Below are 24,076 nucleotides of genomic sequence, written 5' to 3' on the forward strand. Positions count from 1 at the left end.
TAAAACTGCTACAACTTACAGCAATACAATGTATTACTACTGCCAGAACTTACGCAATGTCTGCACCAGAACAGGAAACGTGCAAAAATGGTCTACATTATGAATAAATTGTTTGATAGGCATTACTTAGAAGTTGGCGGATGACAAGATAGACACAATTTTTATGGATAACAACTTCTTTAATACTGTAAAAGGCAACGTTTCGGTATAGATCCTTATACCGTTGTCAAGCAAGTCTTGCCTTTTACAGTATTAAAGAAGTGGTTATCCATAAAAATTGTGTCTATCTTGTACATTATGAATCTTGACCTCGAGCTCCCAGCATCATTATCTTGCTAAATTCATCGATGCTGTGCTGAGAGCTTAAAAGACCGAAAGGGTAGACAAAACCTAAGCCACTCCCATTCTTCAATATCTCTGATAAACAACAGTGAGGATTGTTTTAAAAAACAGGAAATGTCTCACTTTCTTCTCAATAGCAGGGTGATCTATGTTCACTGTATCAAGCGGGCTAGTTTTACTTTTAAGCAGGATGGTAGATGGGAACCACACAAAATAATATAGACGGCCTAATAGAGATATTTAGTAAGGCTAGCTACAACCCAGGAAAATCAATGCAAGTTGGCCTGGCTCTAGACAGTGATAAAGTGCTGTGTCCATCTACTGGGCAGATTATACAGTCTGCCACTGAATCGTAGTGCAAGTGTGGGAGAAATCAATGAATGCACTACCCACTTAAAGTGGGAATATCATTAAATATACCAAATTGACTGACCAATACATTTAGTGCGATATAATCTCCTGCCATTTGAAATTGGAACTATCCTTAAATCAACCACAGATTGCTGATTAAATTCTCGATCCAGGTACCAGTCTGCATACAAAACATGCTTGTTTGCATCTTTGTTTTAACGATATAATCAGCAATATTCCACCTTTTGACTTTCCTATCACATTTAGCTGACACACCTTGACATAACTGGAATAATGTTAAAAAGCAGCGTTAAACTCACTCACTCACTCACTAATCCCTGTGTTACATGTTAATTGTCAAGCTCTCTTAGGCTTGATGTCATCAAACTGTGGGTACTTCAAGATAATGTGCACATGTTCCTGTAACATTTTACTGTAATGCATCATTAACTTAACTTAATTTAATAACACTGCCAGCCTATGTTTCAGCTTTGACTAATTTATGGGACCAGGGTGCAACCTGGTGTTGTTTGGTGCAACGTGGTTTTCATGTAAACATGCATCTGGTGCAAGTTAAATCAAGTTCCTTAAAGCAAGTCCTCACTAATATGATAAGACAATCATGAGGTACTGTGGGCCTAGTCAGCTCTTACAACAAGCATGGGGTACTGGGAGTCTAGTTAGCTCTTACAACAAGCATGGGGTACTGGGAGTCTAGTCAGCTCTTACAACAATCATGGGGTACTGGGGGTCTAGTCAGCTCTTACAACAAGCATGGGGTACTGGGAGTCTAGTTAGCTACTTACAACAAGCATGGGGTACTGGGGACCTAGTCAGCTCTTCCAATCATGGGGTACTGGGGACCTAGTCAGCTCTTACAACAAGCATGGGGTACTGGGGGCCTAGTCAGCTCTTACAACAAGCATGGGTACTGGGGACCTAGTCAGCTCTTACAACAAGCATGGGGTACTGGGGGCCTAGTCAGCTCTTACAACAAGCATGAGGTACTGGGGACCTAGTCAGCTCTTAAAACAAGCATTGGGTACTGGGGACCAACTCTGCTCTAACAACAAGGATGGGGTACTGGGGCCCTAGTCAGCTCTTAAAACAAGCATTGGGTACTGGGGACCAACTCTGCTCTAACAACAAGGATGGGGTACTGGGGGCCTAGTCAGCTCTTACAATAAGCATTGGATACTGGGGAACAACTCTGCTCTAACAACAAGCATTGGGTACTGGGGACCAACTCTGCTCTAACAACAAGGATGGGGTACTGGGGGCCTAGTCAGCTCTTACAACAAGCATTGGGTACTGGGGAACAACTCTGTTCTAACAACAAGCATTGGGTACTGGGGACCAACTCTGCTCTAACAACAAGCATGGGGTACTGGGGGCCGAGTCTGCTCTAACAACAAGTATGGGGTACTGGCCTCACCAAGTCACCTCCAGAACACAAACAGGGGAAGGATAAGGGAAGTTACGGGCCCTATTTGTCCCACTGGAAATGTCAAAATTACGTAAAACTTTCTAACGAGATCTTTCTTCGAGAATTAACAGACATGTCCAAATGGTTGACAACTAGCCTTTTCATCTTTTTCATACTTGCAGTTTTCAACTTTCAAGTGCACAAGGATGGCAAAAGTGTGAGAAGAATGCTGAAAATCAAGAGAAAACCTAACTACAAACAAATCTGACCCAAGATGAATTCTTTTACCATATGATTTAATTAATATCTCTTCAGAAAGTCAGTCTGTGTCAGCTCATCTTCAAATATTAAAATGTTTCCTGAAAACCTCTACAAGCAGGATATTAGCACACCTTTACCTTAACTATGTTCAGTTTTGTTTTGAATCCAAAACTTGCAAGTGTGGAAAAAGTCTAGTTCTTATTCATGAGCTCATCTGGTAAATGTCATAACAGTTTCTATGTCTTTGTTAGTTGTTTAACGCCGCACTCAGCAATATTCCAGCTATATGACGTCCGTCTGTAAATAATCAAGTCTGGACTAGACAATCCAGTGATTGACATCATGAGCATTGATCTACACAATTAGGATATGATGACATGCATCAGCCAAGTCAGCGAGTCTGACCACCCGAACCCGTTAGTCGCGTCTCACGACAAGCATAGTCGCCTTTTACAGGAAGCACGGGTTGTTGAAGACCTATTCTACCCCGGATCTTAACAATTTCTTAAAGTTTTGCTCATTTCTTAAATCCTGCAGATCATGTTGGCTACAAAAAAGCCCTTGCCATACCTTGTCCTTTACAATATGTTTAGCCCTAAATTTCTTTTAAATTTCTCATTATATACTTCTTTTAAATTTATCATGTCAAGTTGCCATGGTTACAGGCCAAGGATAATGGTGATGAATGGCTGCTGTGGGCGATACCTAGCATTAAGTGTTGCAAGGGGCACTCAGTCAAGTGGGAGAGGATGAAATCTCACAGTTGAGCTATTGCCCTACCCTACAGGACACTGAATCAGCATGAGCTAACAGTGCTTGTCATTGTGCCAGTGAGCAGTTTCATAACAAATTCCATGTCAGCCTGATTCATTCATCGCAGAGAAGTGAGGGACTGTTCAACAAAGTGATAATTATGTCCATTTAAGGTTTAGGGAGCCCTTGATTTTCTAGGAGAAGGCCTGAGAAATTCTCAAAAAAGTAATCTTACTCTTGGTTTTAAAAAACCCCAACAATATATTCATTGGATATCTTCAAAAATGTGTCATGGGTACCAACACATTGTCTCCTCCATCCAGAAAAAAGAGAGCCACTAGGCTCTGTAGTTCACCCGAATTATGAAGAAATTATGCCAACCATGTTTAATCTTATCAGAATTCTGTGAGCTGTTTTTTGAGGCATCACAGCTGGGATCATTCATACAAAGTTTCAGGTCAATATGTATTGTAGTTTCGGAGTGAGTGAGTGAGTATGGTTTTATGCTGCTTTTAGCAATATTCCAGCAATATCGACAGGGACACCAGAAATGGGCTGCACACATTGTACCCATGTCGGAAATCGAACCCAGGTCTTCGGTGTTATGAGCGAACGCTTTAACCACTAGGCCACCTGACCACCATTGTAGTTTCAGAAGGCACATAAAAATGCTGTAAAACTAGAGCTGGGGGGATGTGAAGGTCAAAAGGTGTAGCTTGATTACAAAAACTGTATTATACATGTATGACACTCTGCACACCACATACTTGCTGCATATCAAATTTCACAAAGATACATGCAGGAATGGCTGAGTAATTGGCAAAAAACGTTTTCAAAACACTGTGGTAGCCTTGCTTAATTTCAGTGAGCACTTTCAGAAACAAAGCTGGAATCATTCATGCAAATTTTCAACTCCATAAAAGTTGACAAGATGGACAGACAGATAATTGGATAGACAGTCAGGCGGCCCTTGGACACTTCGCAACAATATAAGCTCACTTAAAGGAGCAACAGGAAAAATGGTCTGTCTCTAACAAGAAAAACTCCCTAGAATATTACATCAAATAATGTTAGAGTTATGACACTGACCAAGAAAAAAACAATACATTCTTTCAATTACCCTTAACATTTTCATCTGGCCAGTTTAATTCTATATATTTTACAATTTTTGGTTACCTCATACAAACTGCTGAATGTGATGCATAATCACATTCACTCACCCTTTAATTCAGTGTACACCCAATAGAAACAATATAGAAAACAACACAAAATCATAAAATACAAATTGACAAATTTCAACTTCAAAGTTTCGCCTGCAAAGGCTTCCAATCCAGGTAAATATTATAGTAAGTAGTAGGTAAACAGTATGTCCACATTCTCCTGAGCAAAGTTTACACAGGCGTGAGGTGGGATCTTGATAGATTAGAGTCCTCGGGAGGATAGCAGCACTTGCCGATTGTACACAGAAAGGAAAACGTGACCTCTCGGAAAATTGACCCTCTACTGCAGCAGCCGATCACTACCATTCCCAGCATGCACCTGTCTACAGTCAGCAGATGCCATTTTTATGTTTATATTTAAAAAATGATCAATGTGTCAAGCTGTCGTAAACAGAGTCAGAGGAAATCTAAACGTTGTATTGGGTGAACCGCTTCATTCTACACGATGGATATTAATATGATGGTTTTGGGACCTTGACCTTACGAGGTGACAGATTTTCCCTTGTTCGTATTTCTATTGATATTGGACACTTGATACCCCCAGTTAGTTTTACTATTGTTTATTATAAAGCTCATTAAACTCAAAAACAAATTAAATAATGTTTTGACTGATTTCACTGGTTATCACAACTTGAGCCTGTCTTGCAAAATGCACTCTCTACTTACAAAATATGCTTCAATTCCATCAATATTTGTTGAAATAATTGTCTTGTATTAAATAGTACTTGGCCAATTTTAGATAATTTACCTTTGACCAACATAATATTGATGATGAGGGCTAGTCTGACTACCCACACATATAATTTGTTCAAAATTAATGTCAGAAACCAAGATGCCTTTATGGATGACAGACGACCAGACATTGTCTGAGCCCTGGTGGTCTTTCATCAGTCTGCATCCTCGATTATCCAGGGTATTTTATTTCCATCATATTAAAATCAATTTCCTGGATCCATTCACTACCCATCTTCCTGAGGCAAGGGAGTTAAGTGACTATTAAAGACCAGTTTCCACCCTTGCCCACCTAGACTGGAATTTCTGAGATATATTTTGGCTGGCGAAATGGTTCTATGCAGAGTCTAGTCAAAATCGTGTAAAGGAATTGACATTCAGTTCATAAAAAAAATAGATTACAGGACTTGCAAAGCATGTGTACTGTCACCTGTGTGTCAACAGATATTTTCTAAATTGTTTCAGGTTTCAACCTTTCTCGTTTTCACTCGGGTTCTATGGAGGTTTTATGCGTCCCTTGTTTTATACCATGAGCCAGAGTGATGCATAAAACCCCACGTACCCCTCGTGATCCTGCTACAACTTACAATAGCTACTTGTGGCACTATATCAAGTCACGGAAATAAGAAATTGTTTGCCACAAAAATAACATTTTTGCTATGTGTTTTTTAGAAAAAAAATTTCCGGCTCATTCTTTTAATTAAAATTTTATCCGCAACAGTCCATATTTTCTTGTGTATATTACAGAATTATTTTTTTTAAATAGCAGCGCGGAAGGGACATATCAATGCCCAGTAACAATTATCAGAGTTCCATTGATGTTTGTACAAACTTTGTTCTCTCCTGTTCGATCTCTGACAACAAATTGAACCTGTTTTCGAAACGCCCAAAGCAGTCATTACAGCGAGTAGGGTATGTGGTCCATCTATGATATGTGGGTTATATGAACTGATATTCATTAATGTGTATGGCAACAAATTCCTGTGGAACAGGTGTTTCTTAACTAAAAATATTAATATCCCATCAATTATACACCTGACTATCACACATTGAATATCCCCAATTTTAATAGTGTTTTGGCAATTGTGTACCGGCAACATATTTCAATTGTTAGGGGAACACATTTCATTGATGCGTTTTATAGTATCACGTAAACAATGTCCTTCATTAGGCAAGCCACAGCCAGCTGTGTGTGTTCCCAATCAGGATCAGGACAAATTGCTGAGTGTGCTTTTAATAGACCCAGATCTTGTGTGTGGCAAGCAGACACTTTAATCACTAAGCTACTCTACTGCCCCCAGTTTTGTATGAGGTCTATGTAAAAAATAAAACAACAAGTACAAAAAATCTGTTTGCACTTGAAAATGAAAATGATATTGACTAAAGCCTTCAACCAAGGATATAAATTACAGAAACTGGAAATTGTAGCATTCAGCTGTCAACCTAGGGGCTGTAATTCTTTCAAACACTGATTTACACAGTGTCAATGTTTTAGGTTTGATATAGTGTAATTAGTTTTATAGCACACATAAAGCTCCAGGCTAGAATTGGTCTTCTGCAACCCATGCTTGTCGTACAAGACGACTTACGGGATTGAGTGGTTAGGCTGACTTGGTTGTTGCATATCATCATATCCCAATTGTGTAGATGAAAGCTCATGATGACAATCACCGGATTGTCTGGTCCAAACTTAATTATTTTCACACGCCATCATACAGATGGAATATTGATGAGTGCACTGTTAAACCAGAAACCAACAAGAATATATTATAGAGAGTGCATTAGAAAAATAATGTATTCAACGTAATAGGCATATATTGAGTTTTTGGGTTTTTTTTATAAATATACAGAATTTGTATGTGCATGAATATAATAATCATAAGTGTGGTCATGTTCCACAGTATAGTGAAAATAACTGTATGTAACCTTGGACTAAACCTACTTGAACTCCAGTCAGGATGTTAGACTTTGAACTCCTGTCTACAGGAGATACCCGTGTCTAATCTTGTTTTCATGACCCCTGGCTATCAAGGTCAGAGACAGGCCTCAAAGTTTAAATTTTTACCAAGTAGCCATATGGCTACAAGTATTTTTTTCCAGGTAGCCAGTGGTAAAATCAAGAAGTCAAGCCAATATTGTAGGTAGCCAAAAGCATTTAAAATGATCTTTTATCAAATAACTATTATAATATGTACAAGTCATAGCACTAGTCTTGGAATTGTACATTAGTGGAAACTGTACTTGAGTTATGTTATTTGTGACTTGAACAATGATGCAATGTATGTTACTAGATTATATAGGTATATCCTTCCTTATCCAATAAACTATTAACTAAAGTAAAATACTAATTACATTAATATTTATGTATTTCGGTTCACTTTTGACTTTAGGAGGAATTATTTGCCAGTACAATTAGTAGCAGACATGTTTATTATTGAGTCTACATATGTGTATCAATAGAATTTTGAATCTATTTTGTAGCAATAGATACTTTTGAAGGTAGTCATTTGGCTACCTCTGAATTTTATACAGTGGACAAATTCAAATTTAGGTCGCATTCGTGATCATTTTAGTCGCAACTTTGAGGCCTGAGCAAATGTGTTGACCTATCTTATAGGTGCTTGTGTCTCCTTCATCGAGTATGTCAATCAATTATCAGCTGTTGGTCAGCTGCTACTGTTTGTTTGTTGCTTAATGCCGCACTCAGCAATATTCCAGCTATATGAAGATGATCTGTAAATAATCAAGTCTGGGCCAGACAATCCAGTGATTGACATCATGAGCATCTATCTAGGCAATACGGATCCCGTTAGCATAGTCGCCTCTTACAGTAAGCATGGATTGCTGACCTGGATCTTCATGAGCCCAGTTAATACTGAATATTGCAGTGTCAATTTTCATTCATACTGAGAATCCAGGCATTAGACTCCCAATAGTGTGCAAGATGGTTGTCATTTAGGTATAATCATTCAGAGATGCCATCCTTCTGAAGTAATATCTGTGTAAACCAATTAGTTACCCATCTGCACCCACAAAGAGCAATTGGTCAAATTACTTGAGTGTTTTAACATAACAACAATCGGCGACCTTGCATCACTGAGTAATCGCTACTTTAACATGTAATGGTATGTGAATTGAAAGTATGTCTCTCATTGGTCAACATAGTCTTGATATCAAATGCATCATGTCATACTTTTAGGCTCAAAATTGTAACGTTTACACCAAAATCTCAATGACTGCATCTCTGTTATGTCACTTGGCACAGTATTCAGTGACCAGTGTATCATTATCACTGCACGTCAGCTTATTGCTGGAGGAAAGCCTGAAGTGATGCTGGTCTACAACTTTGGTGAAACTCATGCGCATGCATGTGGTGATGACAAACCAAAGATACTGGGAGATACTGGGATTCACGATCCTGGCACACCTAAGGGTAATTGTAACGTTTACACCAAAATCTCAATGACTGCATCTCTGTTATGTCACTTGGCACAGTATTCAGTGACCAGTGTATCATTATCACTGCACGTCAGCTTATTGCTGGAGGAAAGCCTGAAGTGATGCTGGTCTACAACTTTGGTGAAACTCATGCGCATGCATGTGGTGATGACAAACCAAAGATACTGGGAGATACTGGGATTCACGATCCTGGCACACCTAAGGGAAGCAACTCGATTCAATATCAGAATCCTAACAAACAACACAATTCACCCACACATGAAACATCTATAACAGACATGAGTCTAAAACCTGGGATTGTGCAGAAGCCAAATGACTGTAGCATGTGGAATATGTTGTTTCATGGATAGAATCAGAAATATGCCTGACAGTCATATGTCCACCTAGGTCTAGGTCAGGCACATAGGTAATGTATATGATAGCTACCTTTACTATTGCAACAGTATTGCGATCATAGTGAACAAACTTTACAGCTTGATAATTATATTAATCAACAGAAATATACAGAGTAAAGCTGATCTCTAAGTCGGCCATTTTCCTCCCTGTTGCTACTCAACCCAAAGGGGAGTAACTCTAATCTGATGTCCTAATCCTTGCTGGCGAACACAGGCAGGTTTGAAGTTCATGTAATTTATGTTGCTTCCATTGAAAAATAGTATTGAAATTTTTAAATTCCTAATGATACTGTACTATCATATGTCAATAAATTGCAATACATGGATAGTTTGATATATTGTCACAGTCCTAAAGAGCAATGACCTACATCATCGAGATGATTCCAGCAGAAGAACATAGGTTACTTATCTGACACATGAGTTTGTGACGGATGGATGATCAAGGATCGCAATCAGAACAATCTGGGAATAGAACCATGTACAGCTAAGGGACACAACTCTGCAAATTGAAGCACCATAGACTACTGGGCCACCCTTTTTCTGCATAGCCTGACTACATGAGAGTCTTAATAATCATGATAATCATGATAATCCTGACAATAATGACTATAAAACCATAAAGCTATAATACCTTAATTTACAGCAGGATAAAATAGGGTCATTCTCCAATTCCTACTGAACACAACAGAGTGCATCTGATCTCAAGTAAATGTGTTCAAAGTCCAATGAATGTACATACATAAGAGGTCAGCTTCTTGAGATAATGAATGTGGAGACGGAGATAGGACACACATGTAACACCTGGATATCAGATGTGCTCCCTGTACAAAGACTTCATCATCACTCCCAACACAAACAGCCTCAACACTAGACTGACATTTAGTCCCAGAAATAAAATAATGTAATTTAAATATATAGAGAGAGTAAATTAAAAAAATAAAATCCAAATGGAGACCAGAATAATCCTTATTGAGGCAATCTCGACTTGCCAAATCATCCTAGACTTGCCAAATCATCCTAGACTTTAGCTGTCTTGACTCTTTTTTCAATTTTTATTCTCTCGGCTTTGGAAGAGAGACTACCTCAACACCTGGGTGAAAGACAATCAATGGCACTCTGGCAACATGTGTTTAAATTGATATATTAGATAAGTCAAAATAGACAGTCTTTTTCTTTAAGTGTGAAAGACATTTTAGCCAGTTGTCCACATTCCAAATTTTGTCTTTTGGCCAAACCACTTGTTACATTTGTTGTTTTAAAACCATATTTGTTAATAGACCCCTGAATATCCGGGTTGGGATAGGTCTTCAGCAACCCATGCTTGTTGAAAGAGCCAGTGAACGGGATCAGGTGGCCAGGCCCGCTGACTTGGTTAATGCATATCATCATATCCTAAATGCATAGAATCGATGCTCATGATGTCAATCACTGGATTGTCTTGTCCAGACTTGATTATTTACAGACTATCATCATATAGCTGGAATATTGTTGAGTGTGGTTTTAAAAAACAAACAAACAAACATATTATATATGTTAAATATTTGTGAAAAGGACAAGATACAGAAATTGATTTGGGATCCTATAACCTGATAACAGCCAATGGAAATCAACAATGATAAATGGTCAATACAATATTTTTTACAAAAATTATTTCTTTATATATTTATAGGGAGAACCAAAAATATCCATATGTTTGTCTGCTAGCTGCTTAGCACCAATCAGCAATATTCTAGTTAAACAAAGCCTGGCCTCAAATACTGCCCAGCTGTTTTACTGATCATGCTGATACAACGGAGTGTAGAATGTTCATTGTTTGTTTGATCAATACAAACAAAGGCATTTCAGACATGACTGATATCAAACAACTATGAGGATTCCTTTATAGTAACACTATTAGATCGCAATCAGGACGAAACAAAGGATAGAGTAAAGTGCCTTCTACAAGTGTAGTAGCTTGATTAGAAATAATCAAGTGATCTTATGACAGAAAATTTACAGTTTCATGTACTACAAAGTTTTCTAAAATTAAGGAGGGGCATGTGACAAGACTCCAGAAGAGAGTCACATCCCAAAAATGGACTTAATGACCAGTTCTTAATGTAAATAATGAAAGATCTATCAATTAATGTATTGTTGTGGATACACTTTTTCATTCCTGAGCACTGTAGCATGTACACTCAAAACATGGAACCATACATCTATATGTTTGCCAATCAGCAATATTCTAGTTAAACGAAGCCTGGCCTCAAATACTGCCCAGCTGTTCTACTGATGCAACGGACTGTAGAATGGTCATTGTTTTTTTAATCAATACAAACACAGGCATTTCAGACATGACTGATATCAAACAACTATGAGGATTCCTTTACAGGAACACTATTAAATTAGAATCAGAATGAAATAGAAAATAGAGTAAAGTGCATAATATAAGAGCATTAGCTTGATTAGGATTATTCTGGTTACCTTATGACAGAAAAGTTACATACTTTGATGTATGACAAAATTTCTAAAATTATGGAGGGGCATATGACGAGACTCCATAAGAGAGCATAAACATGTTTTCATGAAACAGAATATATCTGTGCTTCACAGAACAGAGTTTAATAAATATTATTCTAAGATTGACTTTGGCTATAAAATTTTAAATCTTATATGTGCCTTATATAAATGCTAACTGCATGTGAGAAATCTCATGGTTTTTTTTATATAGATTATTTTTACTATTTGTAAAAGACTAAATCTGAATTAGCAGTTCTCTAATTTAGCCAGACTCTTCAAAATGGTGTTAAATATACCAAGTTGATCATGTTGATACTTCTACACTATATAACAAAAGACGCACTCAGATTTTTATGTCTCGAAAATGAATTTAAACAGCCAGTTCTGAATGTAAATTAAAAAAGTACTATTATATTGTTGAAGATACATCCTGTCATATCTGAGCACTGTAGCATGTACTATCAGAGGGAGAACCAAACATATCTATGTGTTTGTTTGCTTGTTGCTTGGCCCCACGCAGTGATATTCCAATTATATGACAACAGCAAATAACAGTAAATAATGAAGTCTGGACCACACAAACCAGTGATTGATGTTATGAACAACGGTCCACATTGTTGGGGCACAATGACACACTATCACTCAAGCCACAGAGCCTGAACACCTAATCTATGATGTCGTACCTCCTACGACCAGCACAGATTTTAACAGGTAATTGCCACCAGGGCATATTGAATTGCAAGTGAGGATTCACACCTACGGAACACACCTAAGGTATTTTAATAAGGTGGTTTGGATTTGTTCATTCCCCCCCCCCCCCCCCCCCACACACACACACACATCCATCACAGGTCATAGATTGTCTTGTCGGGGACCAGGAAGCTCCATACAAAAACACTCCTGTATCTATAACACCAAACATGCTAAATACATGTCGCATAAAGCGTCTTACAGTCTCATTTACAAACCACAGCTCCAGATAGATATAATCAATGAACCCAGTTGACCCTTTCTAATTATAGACAGGCTTCTAATACAGTCTATCTTCTATTCATTTCATACACATTGAACAATAGCTTCAACGCTATTCCAACGTCAACTTCCTGAAACAGGAGCTCTACATGTTTGCTTCAATGTCTTCAGGCATGTGTGAAAATGGGGAGGGGAGTCTAGACATCATTGATAGGATTTCCACGAACAGGTGGGATTGTGTACTGATGAACTTGGAAATCAGGACATTCGTAGTGTATATAAAATTTAATTGGATACTGACAACCAATTTGAACATTTCACACCTGAGAAATTTAAGTATTTAATAGATTACGGAAATACACATTAGTTTAGTATTAGATTACGAAAATACACATCCCATAATAACCTCTAAACTGTCATATATTTCTACTGATAGACCAAATTCCTATTGCTCATGATTTCTGTTCATGTTGTGTATAATAAATAATAAATGTAAATTTTGAGACCTTCATCTACATTTGGATACTAAAAATGATTAGAAATGTCACTAATGAATGATCAAACCTTGTAAAAACATACTAGATTCTACTATCTATCAAAATTGAAAATGTTAAGATGAATATATAAGTTCAACCATATAATTGTTCAATCACAGACAAAACATTCAGTTACAAATAGAGTTACTTGCACAGATCCAAATCATTTTAAAACAAGCTCTTGGAAAATCTTCAACAGGACCATGACATGATGATTGAAAAAAACCCCAGAAAATCAGACACCACCTTAAAAGTCACATCCCCGAATTGCCACCTGACTGTGCACAATATAGACCTTGAACATGGTGACCACTGAGGCAAACATGAATCTTCAAAAACATTTATATACACATGACAAAGCTCCAACAATGTCTATTCCGTGCCCAGTCAACCGTGCGATGTCTATTACTGTCCATTCACATTTTGGTCAGCGCACTTTTATCGACTTGCTGAGTGGGCGTGTCGGCTCTTTGCCCCAGTCAGTTGACATTCAGTGAAAAATCACCATTCTGTGCAAATACGGGTTTTAAGAAACGTTTGCAAAAAATATCTTTTACCCCTGCTACAACTGAATGTAAAGACAGGCAAGCTATCAATTATTGACTTCGACTTCGTTCTGTGCGCAGCGTGGCGTTACGTCGCCAATGTAATCGAGGTCAACATCGATCCAAATTATGTCTCCTATTAACTTATAAAACCACCGCAAATACTTATTTTCTTGACAGTTGGAATTTCGGCAAATAACAGCCACGATGTGACATGACCAATCGAGATGACACAGTCACGCTGTGGAAATCACATGTAAACAAATAAACGTGAACGGGTCACGATGCATTTGCCAAGCTGTATAACTTTGTAACAAAATAATGTTCCACGCACCTGCTAAAATTCCCTTTAGTGTCTTGGCACCGCTTCTCGGTGCGGCTGCCATTTTACTCCCATCTCTCCCGTAGAAGGGGGACACAAGCCCCTGCGTTCCCCTGTCCATAGCGCTGTCAACTCAGTTGTGGCTGCATCAGTAATAACACTAGCGCGTCACCAGTTGCTCGTCCGATAATCACGCTAGCATTCAACGCCCTCTACACGTGGGAAATTCTGTGACCTAGTTCAAGGGTCATGGTGGGATATAGGTCATTTCCGGGACTTGCATCATTCAGAATCTATCGGAATCCTGTTTGAATTTGGTTGGATTTTCAGTAACAAAATGTAGCACACGGCTTCAGATGCAGGTGGCATATAATGTTTATCTTAAGAAATGTCTAGCAATTGTGAAAAAAAGTAGAAATGTTTCAAATTCACTCTTCGTGACAAATGTTGGACAAGACTATACAGCGATGTTCCGATTGAGCCGATGATACTCGTAAAAGATAGTAGATTCTTTAAAACATTTTCTGTCTTCATTGCTGTTCGAGTGCACTTCGATCGATCGCAAATAGGATTGTACACAAAAACATTGACATTAAGAATAAAAATGGGTGCAGGCTAAAACGTCACCAATTTCAATAAAAGGCAGTTATATAATCTCCATCTTTCATGGACATGCAAGTCATGCATGAACAATGTAGCTATATTTATATTTCATGCAGTCAGTTCATATAGTTGTTGCAACTAAACAGATAGCTGTCACCAAGAGATAGGTGCGGAAGCTCAAATGAATCGCCCTTCTCAGCTTGGGTAATCCCATACTACCTAGTACCGACACCAACTGTCCTTCTCTGCTAGGCTATACAAACCTGATTATTTGTTTATGAGTGAGTGAGTGAGTTTGGTTTTACGCCGCTTTTAGCAATATTCCAGCACTATCACGGCAGGGGACATTTGTTTATGAAAGTAGAGTTGGAATGTTCGCCGCTTTTGGCAATATTTCATCAATATCAGTGCGGGAGACACCAGAAATAGGCTTCACACATTGTACCCATGTCGGGAATCGAGCCCGGGTCTTCGGCGTGGCGAGCGAACGCTGTAACCACTTGGCCACCCGACCGCCCCTAGTTACAAAGAATCCTGCAAATCCTAACAAAACAAAATAATATACACTGACATTAATTATGAGTAATTATTAACATTCAATTCCAATATAACAAAGACACGTCTATGAATTCGCCGTAAATTGTGTCTACGAGTTGGTAGTGGCTGCGGATTCACCGTTTCCCTTTTTGGTGTATATTTGCAGTTTATATTACTTCATTTTTAAAATCATATGATATAATTTAGAATATACATTATTACTTAAAGACCAAATATATTCAGCCCAGTTTGACACAGTTATGTTAATGTAATGCGTATCTTAACTATCTCAGTTTACTCAAGTAAAAATTGAATAAACGTCGAAACTTTATATCAGATCATAAATTGCTTCTAATTATTACCGGATGCTTACATTCTTTTTATCAGTCTTTTTTCTCTATAAACACTTACGCTACGTTTGTGTCCCAAACATAATAATAATCGTTTTCGTTTGGTGACGACCCGTGAAGATCCAGGATAGAATACGTCTTCAGCAACCCATGCCTGCTGGAAAAGGCGACTATGCTTGTCGTAAGAGGCGACTAACGGGATCGGGTGGTCAGACTCGCTGACTTGGTTGATGCATGTCATCGATCCCCAAAGTGTGGATTGATATTCATGATATTAATCACTGGATTGTCTGGCCCAGACTCGATTTTGTACATACCGCCATCATATAGCTGGAATATTGTTGAGTGCGGCGTTAAACAACAAACCAACAACATTTGGTGACAAAACCAAATTTATTATGCCATCCTAAAATATAAATTGTGGCTTTTATGATTTTCTTCAATTAAAAGAGATCTGGAATATTTTTAACCTGGCCCATCTATTTTGTCGATTTTTTTTAACCATGAGAGACACAATAAAATTATTTTATTTGGCTATATATAATAAAGCATTTTTCAAGAAAGTTTATTTCATGGAAGGGGTAAGAAAGGCTATCATAACATATACTACATAATTAAGCTGCGTAACAGGTATCATTTAAAACATGTGTTAACACACAAGAAATAACATTAAACCGCACAAGCAGCCATACTCCCAGCAGCTACAGTCGATTCTTATTAGTTGTAAAGCTAATAGTTTCACAACAACTTCCTGTTAACGCACGCGCAGTTTGCTGTAGCAACCACGGTTGCTAGGAAATCGCCACTGTCAAATAGGCTGGTAGAAAAGAGCACACTGTTTAGGTCAAATCGCCAGATATTCGCGATCCGTTGGAAGTTTCCCGAAGTTTCAAGGTAATGTTTCTGATTTGATATCTCGTTCAACTTTCTCCGGGTCTGGTATAGGAAACTTAAACACCGTTACTTTGCACGACCATTATACAACTAGAAAGTACCGATAAAGGACTTTGTTTACATGGTTTAGCAAATTCACAACGATGACAATGTTGAATATCGGAGCGGCTTCAGTTATTAAGTGCCATTTATTTAAAGTGTGGGGAAGATTTATTGACCTACTACAATATATACCACCCTACCATTTACATTCTTTCTATCCAAAGACCAAAAAAGTAAAGCAATGCACACCACTTCACTAGATGTGCACTGGGGAAAAATGCTTTTGGGTTTCACAAACGCTTTTGTCCAAACAATAAGATGAAATATTTCTCACTGGTAATGGGCAGAGTTGACTGAATGTATTTTGTTTATTTTCAGACCCATCCTTTGAGAAGCCATGGCCAAGGTGGTTTCAGCCCCGTCACGCTTTGCTCACGAGGACTGGACTCGGTCTAACCTCACAAAATATGCAAATGCTGAAGTCGAAAGGGCAGCATCTGAGAGATTAGTTGAAGAATCAAAACGTTTAGCTGATGAAACAGAGAAAAGGACAGATAAAACTCAAAGGGATGTCAACAAGAAATTCGGTAAGAATTCAACTGACAATTATCCTTATAAATAGTTAGGGAACGCTATAGAACTTTAAACAAATAACAATGTTTATTTCTGTTCAGCTCACTATTCATGGTTTATTTTTTTTATTTGCCCCCTTATCATCATAACCATAGGTTTTTATACTGGTTCTAATGATGTGGTATATAATCTGTTGTTGCCAGTGTGTTTACATGGCTTTAAAATCATGTTTTCTGTACAGTGTATGTTTTTAAATTACAGATTAAATAGAAAGTAGAATAAATTATTAAATCACAGCACACACATTTATACTAGTTTGAATGAAAACTAATTCTAGTACATATTCTAGGTAGCTGAGGATGATTCTAATTATTATCAAAGCCAAAGAGAAATGATAATTATAATTTCAAGAGCCTTATGACAATGACAACAAGAAAACTGTGTTATCACTATCCCCCGCTATGGGGCACATTAGAATGTTGTTTGTTCATATAGTAGTGAATATGAACTGTAAAAAAAAAAGTCCTTTCTAGCACTAGGCACTAGGGTCCCTTTATGTCACCAGAAAAATGTATAAATGTGATTTTAATATATACGAATGGTCCATTCTCTGAAAAAACTCTGTTCCAATATACCCCCCACCACTTTTAGGCAGGGAATAATAATCATTCACAGAGCCTGTTGGCAGCCATCTTGATCATGCTATTAAATCATTCGCATTGCCTTAATAATAGGTTTCAAAATGTTAGTCCACTAGATTGATACTACCGGTACAAAACTTCAGCCATGTGAAGATTCCCGGTTAGAACAGGTTTTTAGCAATCTGGCCCCTTAAGATCAGGGTTAGAATTGGTCTTCAGCAATCCATGTTTGTCGTAAGAGGCATCAGGATCAGGTGATCAGGCTCACTGATTTCGTTGATGCATGTCATCATATACCAGTTGCGTAGATCGATGCACATGATATCAATCACTGGATTGTCTGGCAAAAAAACAATAAAAACAAACTTAAGCAACCTATGCTTGTCATAAAGGGTGACTTTCGTGATCGGATGGTCAGGCTTTCTGACTTGGTAGATTCATATCCAAATTGCATAGAACATTTCTCACGATGGCAATCACTGCATTGTCTGGTCCAGACTCAAATATAATTATTTACAGACCTACAGAATAGCTGGAATACTGCTGAGTGCGGTGTTAAACAGTGCAGCATTAAACACCAAACAAACAAGACAAAAGTAAACATTAGGATTAAGTGCCATTTCCGTGTGGACTACCACTTTTACCAATGGGTAGATGGCAACTCTGTAGCAGATCAATATGCAGACAAGAGAAAATGTATCTAAATTCTTTTCCCTGAAATCTTGAATGACAATGATTATTATTCCAATAGTCTTATGACAATGATGATTATGATTGACAGAGCAGCGCCTGGATGACATCAAGTACTGGAAGAAGGAGCTTGACGACAAGCTTGACAGTCTCGCTACGGAGGTTGACAGTCTGCAGACCTTCAAGACCCGAGTGGAGAAAGCACTGGAGGCTACAGAGGAACCCCTGCATATAGCAAGGCAGTGTCTCATCAACAGGTAGGAACATGGAGCTGTTAATACTACCATATTCAACGTAATAATCGCCCTGCTCTAATAAGTGCCCACAGCAATATTTCCTTATATATTGGCTGGTGAACAATCCCAATTAGCACCCCTTTCAATTGATCAATGTACACAAGACTTATTTATTCATGTATAATACACACCCGTGTGTTATATGCGCCCTTAAGTATGGGCAATTAAATTCTGGAAAATATATATGTTGTACATAAACATTTCAGGCTGTCAGTATAAACCACAAAATTTATCTTTCAACTGTTTTTCTCACCAAAATAATATTCTAATAAGAGCCCCCTATTTCTAATTTTGAGAGCACCCTGGGCGCTTATTACGTTGAATAAGGTAATGCTTTTGGCGACTGATAGTTTATAGATATTTCAACAAATAGGAAAGGTAGGTCGAAATAACAATAAATATATCTCATCATTTTTTAGTTTGCATGATTTTGTTTGGTATGGTCAGTTAATGGGTTAAATATAAATACCAACTCTCTTTGACTTTGTTTTTGGAGTAATATTTGTTTAGTTGTTTTAAAAGCAGGAAACCAAAACCTCGTTCGGCCACATACCCATTGTTCTTTAATCCTGGAATGATTTCACTGAGGATGGAACCATCTGGATTAACATGGTTTCCTTGAGCATACCCAGGTTAGAATAGAACCCATGCTTGTCATAAGAGGCAACTAACAGGGTTGGATGGTCAGTCTCGCTGACTTGGTTGATGCATATCATCGCATCCCAATTGTGTAGATTGATATTCATAATTAATCATCCGGGTACTCGGGTCTGATTAAAAGTCAGTAATGGAACAGATTTTTACTGTGTGGATTGCTTCTGCAGAGAAAAGCGCTTTGGGATCGACCTGGTCCATGATGATGTGCAGAAGGAACTGATCAAGGAGGTGGAGACAATCGAGGGAGTTCAAGCCCTCCTCAGACGCACCCTCGAACAGGGCACTGAGCAGATCAGGTGAGTTGTCTCCCTTGCACAGTTTTTAGCCAACCAGCCAGGACATGTTGTGAACATCATTGTAGATTTTTCAGTAGATTTTCTTTATAGAAGTTTCTTTGATTCTGTTTTAAAGTGCTGGATATTTAATATTTTAACAGTGAGTATCTTTTTATGCTCTTTTAGCAATATTCCAGCAACCTGAAATGGGCTTCGCACACTTTACCCATGTGGGGAATTGAAGCTTGACTGGTTGATTGACAAGAGGACGCTTCAATCACTAGGCTACCCTACTGCCCTATTTTAACAGTGACATGTATATGTATATGCTTGTAACAGAGAGCTTTGAACTAAGAGATTAGGCACTGAATGTTGAGTTCCTGTTTTTTCTTTTATGGATATCAGGATGCAGCAATCTGTCACAAGCGCTGGTGTTCTTGCAATCTAAAATGTGTGTATTGTTTCAGACTGAACCGCAAATCACGTTACCAGTTGGAGAAAGATCTGAAGGATAAGTTCTCCTCCATGAGCATCGATGAGTACTGTCAGAATCTCCGCAACAACTCAGCCAACCTCAGATACAAGGAGGGCACTGCCAAGATCGAGGCAAAGTAGGTGTTGGTGTACACACTATACAGCTAAGGCCTGGATTTCACAGAATAGTAGCTTTAATGAATCAATACCGGGCATACTTGGAAATACAGCTTTATTTTCGAGTGAATTTATGTACTGGGTTTGGCAGTATGCAATTTAGCAAGAGCTGTACATATGATAACATATAGTATAAGGGTAACGCTATTTTTCAGGGCATCATCATTTGCAGAAGCCTGAGGTCTTCCATTAACTGCCTGACGAAGGAGGGCAGTTGAAAAGACCGAGGGCTTCTGCAAATGATAATGCCCTGAAAAATAGCGGTATTATTATTATAGCTAAAATGGATGGAATTTGTTATCAAATAAAAAGAAACAACAATATCGGTTTTGAAACATTTACTGCAACCAACACAAATGTCACTGACCCACTTTTACAAATATGGAAACGTCATAGAACAAACCAGATGACGTCACTATTGAACGTGACATCACGTATCCCTATCCTATGATGTCACCTAACAACGGGCGTGATAATGGCCCGTCATCAAGTAATATGAGGGCATTATAAAGTTACAGTGGCCCACGCATTCCTGATAACATGCAGGAGTTTTAATGATAATTAAATCCATTTTAGCTATAAAATATGATAACCCATGTGTTTATGATAACACTTTCAAAAGTCTTAAAACTGAATTTATGGTGTGAGTTGAGGAAAAGTAATAGCAACAACTGTAGTCCAATTGATTAAAGATATATAAAACTCCAAATTTCCATACTGGAATGGTCTTGCATCACCAATAATACACCTCCAGTCTATTAGAACAAATATTTGCTACCATATAGTTTAATTAAGGAAGTCATGTGTCTATCACCATCACTCTATGACACATGTAATTTGATTGGATGGCTATTTTCAGCATGGTGTTATTTAAACATAAGTATGCAATGCTAGCAATTTGGTTCTTGGATATTTATAATAACAGAGCTGAGATAGTTTACGCCTGCTAATCTAAGATGAGAATTATTTATTGAACCATTTCCTAACATGAGTTATCCCCCTTGAACAGTTCCGTTACACCAGAGGACTGGCAAGATTTGCCTCGATCTTGGATATTAATGATAACAGAACTGAGTTTACACTGGTTAATCTAAGATGAGAATTATTTATTTAACCATTTCCTAATGAGAGTTATCCCCCTTGAACAGTTCCGTTACACCAGAGGACTGGCAAGATTTCTCGAATGCCAACATTGAGCAGGCAGAGCGTGAGAGACAGAGCTCTGTGGATCTGAGGTCTCTGGTCGACGGTATCCTGCAGCAGTCGTCCAATGACATGCAGAAGCAGTGTGAGGCTGTTGACCTGGCCTTCAGCAAGCGCATAGCGGAAACCAAGGACACCAAGGGCAAGCTGGAGGACCATCTTAACAAGGTACTGGAGGCCTTTCTTAGAGCAAATCATATCAGGACCCTGGTTAAACAACCACAACGTGGCAGAACAGTGATATTCGGGCTGGATCTGAACATTTACTTACTTTAGGTTACAAACCTGTTGGGAAGATTCTCCCAAAGCTATGATCTATTCTGATTGTTCCATCAGAGATTTCACATTGAAAAGGTTTCTGGTAATTCTGGTTTCAATAGAAAAAACATATCTGTTGGCCTAGCATTTTCAAAAGTGTATATTAATATATATAAATGTTTTTAATGGCCTTGTATTGCAAACATAATAATAATGAACCATTTCCATCTCCAGGTTCTTGCCCAGATCAAGGAAATCGAGGAGAACATCTCGCGCCTCACGAAAGCCATCGCTGATAAAGTATCACCACTAAAACTGGCTCAGACACGTCTTGACACCCGCACAAACCGACCCAACGTAGAACTGTGTCGCGACCATGTGCAGTACCGCCTCATTGAAGAAGTTGGTGAAATCGAGGAATCCGTTGGACGTCTCCAGGAACGTCTTCAGCAATCCCAAGATTCCCTCAAAGGACTCATTCGTAACCAGCTGTCGCTGGAAGAGGATATTCAAGTCAAGGCCAACACCCTGTTTATTGATGAGGTCGAGTGTGTGGGTATGAGGAAGAGCATCAACATTCAGAGTTATTGAGGGTCGCACTAACAGCTATGTTGATTAATAGTTACACTCGAACATCGTTTGGAATTATGAATTTGCATCTCCAAAATATGTCTCTTTGTTAAAGATTACAAACCTTTCCATTGAAATTCTATTCATTTTTAATATTTGGTCAAGAAACAGCAGAAACGTCAATTTGAGGTCACTGCTTACAATGTTTACATGTTCTTGATATTGAGTAGAAATGACACATATCAGAAAATTATTCATATCTGTAACACTCTTTTGTGGTCAACATTATCTTTTTAATTAGGTTGAGCTTTAATGGAACATTTAATCAATTCAGTTGTGACAGATCTTGACACCAAATGAATCTGTTTCCAAAGTTTTAAAGAGTTTGTCTTCATGGTTCTGTTCTAGCAATACTACCATTGAACAAGTTGATGCATTAACCTGAGAATGTAACTGTGAATTTATGAATTTATCACCAGGTACTGCATCTATTGTCCAGTGCTTATCTTAAACTGTGATGAAGATTTATTTTGCCAGTGTACACTTTATATAGCTGTACATTTTGTCAGTATATGTATTCTGTGAATTTACATGTTATCACAATCGTAGGTAATAAACCTGGAATTTAACTATCATTTTTAGTTGTTTTTTTATGAATTGAGATGAGGTGTGGAACCAACACGAGGTCATACATCAATGAGCATAAACAGGCGGTGGGGTAGCCTGGAGGTTAAAGCATGACTCACCTCACCACACTGAAGACCCGGGTTCAAATCCCCACATGGGTACAGTATTGAAGCAAATTTCTGGTGTTCCCCGCCTGGATATTGCTGGAATATTGCTAGAAACGGTTTGAAATCATCCTCGAGCTTCAGCAGTGTTCGAAGGGTAGCTCGCCTTCAGGTGAAGTCTTTTGAAAGGAATATTTTGTTTGTTTTGAAAATGGCTACAAAATGACTTGGGGACAGGGGCAAAACAAGGAATTAAACTGGTTTGACCTAATGTTAATGATATCAATAATTTATATAAATATCCAATTCTATCCCTGAGAAAAAAATCAAAGTCAGAAAGGTAAAGGATGGCAAGGGTGTAAAGTGTCAGAACTTGATTGGCAAACTAAGAAATGTTGAATTAATCATAGTATTACAGAAGAATATAAGATAGGCTAGCTACACAATAAACTGCAAAGAACAATAAAGAATGAAGTGTGATTTATTTCACGATAAAACATTGTTCTATCATGTCATTTCTGGAGATTCGAACATGCACCTGCAACTTGATGTCGTGTATTGGACAACATTATTTTTGAGAGGGGAATGTCTTGTGAGTTGTTCCCCTTAGATGTAGCTTGGCAACACAGATAAACAGGATGGCCAAACGATCACATCCAAAAGCCGGAGAGATATGACCATTAGTATTGGAAGAAAAGGTACAGGTGAGGATTGTGAGACTATACAGGAAATATCCACCTGTTCCAAATATGGACTTGTCCGACATTGCCAAGGTTGGATTCTATTGAGGGAGTCATTATTAAAATATGGGTAAATATTTTAAAGCTTGTACAATTATCATCACCCTTAAAGAGACTGTAAGTAATGTGTGATATATCATAAAAGAGATTCTTAAGTAAAAGGATGTATCATAACCTTGTCCAGCAATAACCAGTTAATTTTGGGCAGAATAGGTGACCACCATGATGAAGAACCCGCAGAGAATCTGGGTGTCACATTGTGTGACTCACCCGTTTGACTTACGCCCTGATGGCTCATGCTGTCAACCACTGGCAAGCCTGGCCTAGACTTGTTGATTCACGGAGTGAGTTGGGCTTAACACCGCTTCGAACAATATTCCAGTTATATCAGGCATGTCAGCTTAATATGGGAAGGAAAGTGATGCAGGTCTGAGACATTAACCACTTTAGGTTACCAGCAAGGGATGCAACTCTGCACAGCGAATTGTGGTGCCTTAGATAACTGGGCCACCAGTGCCCATCACAACACCCCAGAACATTGTAGAAGTGTCT

The 24,076-nt window shown here is 38.3% G+C and overlaps 2 protein-coding genes across 2 annotated transcripts in view; one reads left to right on the plus strand and one right to left on the minus strand.

The window, feature by feature from the left end:
• LOC139456351 (putative tricarboxylate transport protein, mitochondrial) overlaps positions 1 to 13,992 on the minus strand; it is a 59,026-nt gene extending 45,034 nt beyond the window's left edge. Inside the window, exon 1 of the mRNA XM_071238002.1 lies at positions 13,826 to 13,992. Within this exon, the coding sequence (XP_071094103.1) occupies positions 13,826 to 13,934 (109 nt within the window). The 5' untranslated portion in view covers positions 13,935 to 13,992. The remainder of the gene's footprint in view (positions 1 to 13,825) is intronic.
• A 2,100-nt stretch (positions 13,993 to 16,092) lies between these two features.
• On the plus strand, positions 16,093 to 22,670 carry LOC139455622 (tektin-1-like). Its single transcript, XM_071237178.1, has 7 exons — positions 16,093 to 16,197; positions 16,618 to 16,826; positions 18,235 to 18,400; positions 19,264 to 19,392; positions 19,839 to 19,982; positions 21,171 to 21,393; positions 21,718 to 22,670. The coding sequence occupies exons 2-7, from the start codon at positions 16,637 to 16,639 to the stop codon at positions 22,072 to 22,074; spliced, it is 1,209 nt and encodes a 402-aa protein (XP_071093279.1). The 5' UTR covers positions 16,093 to 16,197; positions 16,618 to 16,636; the 3' UTR covers positions 22,075 to 22,670.
• Positions 22,671 to 24,076: the final 1,406 nt, after the last annotated feature.

This window comes from Haliotis cracherodii, unplaced genomic scaffold (assembly GCF_022045235.1).
Source record: "Haliotis cracherodii isolate W230 unplaced genomic scaffold, xgHalCrac1.p SCAF_11, whole genome shotgun sequence".
Lineage (NCBI taxonomy): Eukaryota > Metazoa > Mollusca > Gastropoda > Lepetellida > Haliotidae > Haliotis > Haliotis cracherodii.

Coding starts and splice junctions, on each gene's coding strand:
- LOC139455622 (XM_071237178.1), top strand. CDS start 16,637: ATGGCCAAGGTGGTTTCAGCCCCGTCACGCTTTGCTCACGAGGACTGG. Junction 16,827..18,234: donor GGATGTCAACAAGAAATTCG/GTAAGAATTCAA, acceptor TATGATTGACAG/AGCAGCGCCTGGATGACATC. Junction 19,393..19,838: donor CAGGGCACTGAGCAGATCAG/GTGAGTTGTCTC, acceptor GTATTGTTTCAG/ACTGAACCGCAAATCACGTT.